This window comes from Setaria italica, chromosome I, assembly GCF_000263155.2.
Source record: "Setaria italica strain Yugu1 chromosome I, Setaria_italica_v2.0, whole genome shotgun sequence".
Lineage (NCBI taxonomy): Eukaryota > Viridiplantae > Streptophyta > Magnoliopsida > Poales > Poaceae > Setaria > Setaria italica.
In genome coordinates this window covers 6,067,332-6,072,087 of record NC_028450.1, presented here as the reverse complement: position 1 = coordinate 6,072,087, position 4,756 = coordinate 6,067,332, and the positions used below count along the sequence as shown (strand labels likewise).

General features: G+C 51.8%; 1 protein-coding gene across 1 annotated transcript; it reads left to right on the top strand.

Annotated features, from left to right (window-relative positions):
• Positions 1 to 2,051: 2,051 nt before the first annotated feature.
• On the top strand, positions 2,052 to 3,411 carry LOC101764363 (transcription factor IBH1-like 1). Its single transcript, XM_004951647.3, has 2 exons — positions 2,052 to 2,801; positions 2,955 to 3,411. The coding sequence occupies exon 1, from the start codon at positions 2,127 to 2,129 to the stop codon at positions 2,781 to 2,783; it is 657 nt and encodes a 218-aa protein (XP_004951704.1). The 5' UTR covers positions 2,052 to 2,126; the 3' UTR covers positions 2,784 to 2,801; positions 2,955 to 3,411.
• The last annotated feature ends 1,345 nt before the right edge of the window (positions 3,412 to 4,756 follow it).

The window sequence follows — 4,756 nt, the reverse complement described above, 5'->3', positions numbered from 1 at the left end:
AAATAGTTTATGTTTAATACTCCTAATTAGTATGTAAACATTCAATGTGATATGAGCTAAAATTTAACCCTGGAACCAAACAGCCCCTAAAAAACCTGAGACATTGTTGCGCCCGGCCTCGTCCAAACGTGCAGCTTGCCATCGAGAGATTGACCGCATCAAAGTTTGACCGAATTTTGCGGGAAAAAGTTTGGCATCATCAACGTAACCCGGCACCCCAATCTTTTTGAAGTTTCGCTCGGAGGAAGCTCCAAATGGAAGAGGCCCAGGGGGAAAAAGCTTCAAGCGCCGGCCCCGCCCTGGTCCCCCGATTGGGATTTGGGGTAGCAGCGAGTCGTCGTCACGGAGGATTACGACGGCGGCGGCGGGCGCCCCATGTCTTCTCCCTGCCGCCTCAGCGCGGCGCGTTCACATCGCTCTCGCACGCGGCGGGGGCGAGCGGGTTTCTTGTGGAATATCCCACCAAAAATCCAAGGCGCCGAGAAACCCGAAACCACCGCCTGGGCCGCTTGCCGCTGGCTGGCGGCTGGGCCGTGTGGAAGTTCTCCTCCACACCCCGCCGTCATTGGGCTGCGTTTCTACAGAGACATTAGGGGCCCATAATACTCTGGATGGGAGGAGGCTGTTCGATGCGGCCTGCTGCCATCATCATCGTCCTTTCGGTGAAGAACAAAGTAGACTTGCTCATATAGTCATATATCTCAATACTTTTCTGTACGGATTTTCTATATAAAAAAAAACTTTTTCCGTGCGCGTTAGCCTTAGGATATCTCACCGAACAAGAGTATTTGGATCACAAAAAAGAAAAGCCACACAGCAATCCCAACAACCCCATTGATTTCTATATCGTTACCGCGATTCGGATCATGTGATACGCCAGTCCAGAGGCAGATATCTTCAGCTCCCCCAAAAACAAACCAGCAAAACCTCACATGGGCGCTCCATAATGTCAGGACCCTCCCCAGAGGCCCAGAGCACAGGGAAAAACCAGAAGGGGGGAAAAAAGAATTCACAGAGGCAAGAGAGGGAGAAAAGCACCTGAAAATGTGAGCGTACTGCGCGATCGAGCGTGCCGGAAAGCGTCATGTGCATGCTCCGAGTCCGTAGAGAAACCCCATGTGGCTTGTCATGTGGGGACACGGGTAACCACGTCCAGCTTTCCCGGTTCACACTCTGGCTGCCCGCTCAAAAGAGCTGCATCTACCTGAGCCGACTATCGAAATAAAGCTAGGTCCAAAGTTCCTTTCATTTCTGCATTCAGTTACGGAATCATCATTCTGATCTGAAGCTTTAAGATTGGACAATCTCATCATTTCCCAATTCCTGTGACAAAAATGAGGTCTAGAATTTATACAATAAGATCTGCCTGTAAGTTTTGTGTCACATTTGCAGTTTGGGGAATGCAGCTGGCTGCAGGTTTCAGAAAACCCTGCATGGCGTTGCATGCTCACCACTGGTGACAAACAGATCGCTGAATGACCATGCGTGCGTGATGGACGCACGGCACATAACATGCATGCCAACGAATCTACGTTCCCGCTTCATAACTCGCAAGGTTGCCAACTCGGGGTGGCGCGGCATGTGCCGCCATGTGCGCCTTGCCTAGCTGCCTCTTCTCATGGGGAGCCCGCGGCCCCACTCCCAAGCCTCTCCCTCTCTCTCTCTCTCTCCCTCCTTCCTCCATGATCTCTGAAAATCTGGGAATACTATGGAATATCAGCAGCTATCGATACTCAGAACTGTTCAGGAACTGTTTGCATCGCATTGTACATTCGTACTTGTGGTTGTACTTCGAGATGATCATCATGTGGCATGTGAGATACAGATACATGCGTTAGAAAATTGCAGGGAATGATAACACAACAATTGTATACATTGTACATCCCAACCCTGAACCGCCACATGCTTAACATCTGAGCTGTTAACTGTTTTATTTCAACCTTCGATTAAAAACAAAATGAGACCTTTTCAGCGCATGCATGAAACTGTACAGCAATGGAGCATGTGCCATGAGCAGAAAAAGGGAGAAGAGATGCTGGCTAGTAGCTAGCTAGCTGATGGAGAAGAGGACCACACAGAATGGTGGGAATGCATGCTAGCTCACACCACATGCACCTCCATCCCTCATGGAGATTGGAGAGATCAGATGTATATATACATCCACGCACGCTCTCAAGTCTCAAGCGTCGGCGTCCATTCTCCATTGCTTCCAATACCTAGCGTCTTACCTTTTTTCCTCAACCGACGCGATGCGAGGCCCCAACGCCAGGGCCTTCCAGCAGGGCTTCCTCAAGAACTTGATCTTGAGCCTTCAAGCCTGCAGAAAGGCCTGCGTCTCATGCTCTGGGAGCAAGAGCGCGACGATGAGTCTCCACGAGAGGAAGCGCGCCATCAAGTCGTCCGCCGACATCGCCATGGCCACCGCCCGCGGCGGCGGAGCGCGGTGGCCGCGGGCCATCTTGGCCTCGTCGTCTATGCCGTGCAAGTCGCCGGAGAAGGTGCGCAGGTGCAAGAGGATTGTGAGGCGGTGTCAGCTCCGCACGAGGAGATCGAGGGGTGGCACTGGGAGTGGTGCTTCTCTTGCGAGAACGGCGGCGGCAGCGATCAGTAGCGGCGAGATTGCGAGGAGGCTGGTGAGGAAGAGGACCAAGGTGCTCAGGAAGATGATACCTGGAGGCGAGTTGCTCGACGAGATCTCGCTGCTCCATGAGGCCATGGACTACGTCGCACATCTACACGCGCAAGTTGACGTGCTCCGGCGCATCTCGAATGCCGTGCGATGAGATCTGGCGTCGGCCCAGGTTAGTACGTTTTCTGAATCTTTTTGCAACTGATCTAAAGGTCGATAATAAGCTTTTGTCTACTAATGATCATTTCAGAGTGACTCCTACCTTTCAACACCGATCTCTGTAGCTTACAAAAAAAAAATTCTTGATGGTTGTTTTATCATGCAGGGGCTTTTGCACAAAGTGCGTGGCTAGAGGAATTGAAAGGGCCGGCGGTTCTATTTTCAGGCAAAATGGCAGAAAGACTGTAGCAGGTATTCAGAAGAGGAGGAAAAGATCACGCAGAAAGGACGCCCGTGCGGAAGTTGATGTGAGAGAACATAAGGCCCCAGATCAGGATGTGGAAAATGATGAAGGGTAGATCATATCAAACACCTTGTAGGCTGCAGTGATAGGCGTGAGATAGAGAAATGTACTCCGGTAGTAGCAGTAACTTTTGTACTTGAACCAAAGACACATGCCATTGTGGCGACAGTAAACCATTGAGCATTTTTTTTTTCTTTTGTGAAATTGAGCCTTTAATTTGAAGGCAGTATTTTTTTACATAATGTTTTTCTGGTCAATTGAGAGAGAGATACACATACTGTATAGAGGATATATGCCTAATCCGAATCATGCTTGCATATGATGTTCAAATCATGCTGCTGAATTCCTGACAGATCAACAAAATTCACAAGATAACTGCCACCGACTTTTAGTTATCTGATTTGAACACGCACATCGGAAATCGAGCTCCATCGCTTCCCAGCGTGATCTGAGAATGTATAGATAGCTCGATCGCATATCTGCTATCTGTCAGGCACATATATCAGGAGGTTACAAGATCAGCATATCTTTCTGCGCTGCTGTTGCATGCCATATGGGTCGACTGATTGATGGTAACAAATGGTCCATTTCACTTGTAGACTTGTAATGCAGTTCCTCTGTCCGGCACTAACGGGCCAAGCCTCTCGCCCTATGTTTCTATTTTTTCCATTCACTCTGATGGGCCTTGGGTGAGGAGAGGAGTAGCTCATTTGTTCACTCACAGCGTAGTGCTGACATCACCATCCCAACTATTATGGGCCTGTGTTGATCGAACAAAGCGGGCTTTCCAGACAGTATGTATCTTAAGGCCTGGCAGCGGCAGGCCCAAAAGGCTTCCAGCAAAAATTTGATACACCCACCACACACACACCAAGTCAAGTAGTCAACCAACAGAAGCTCCCTCCTCCAGTCGTCCTCCTCGAGCGAGGGGCCTTGTACTACCGCGCTGCACAAATAGCCGCCCGTACGCGCGCGCAAACGGCAAACCCCATGGAAACAACCCGGCGCTGTGCGACCACCAATTAAGTACGCGAGGACGCCAGCCCGTACTGGGTACGTACAGCCATTGCTGACCACACACCGTAACCACGCAAAAGCTCGCCGGCGCATTAGGCTGCGTTTGGCAGACTGTATAGCCTCAGCCGGCCGTGAGCCAAGCTCGAGCCAGCCCAGCTAGGCTAATGAGATGCACAGATATTGATCGGCAAATTTGCAGTCCATAATAATGGCTGGGCTGAGATGATGTTTGTAAGCTCACATGAGCAAAGGTAGAATTACCACCCTTCCATCTCCTCTGTTTCTTCTACGGCGCCATCTTGAGCCGCCCGCCGCCGAGGCCGCATCCTCCGCGGGCCGCGTCCTCCACGAGCAGCAGTAGCCGCCGGCGAAAGCGCGCCCCATGCCCGCACGCAGCATAAATCCCAACCGACCGACCCCAGCGGCGCACGGCGCACCCCAGCGCCAGCAGTCACCACCACACAGACCTCCCCGTCGCCTCCTCCCGTCCAAGCCCAGCCACCTCTCGCCGCCGTCCCTCGCGCCGAGACTCCCCATTCCCTTCTTCCCGCCGTCGTGGAGGGTGCGCCTGGGGCCGTGCATCGCCACGGCCTCTGTCGCACCAAGTGCCTCCACGGTCATAGCACACAGATGTGCTGAGAAGCGTG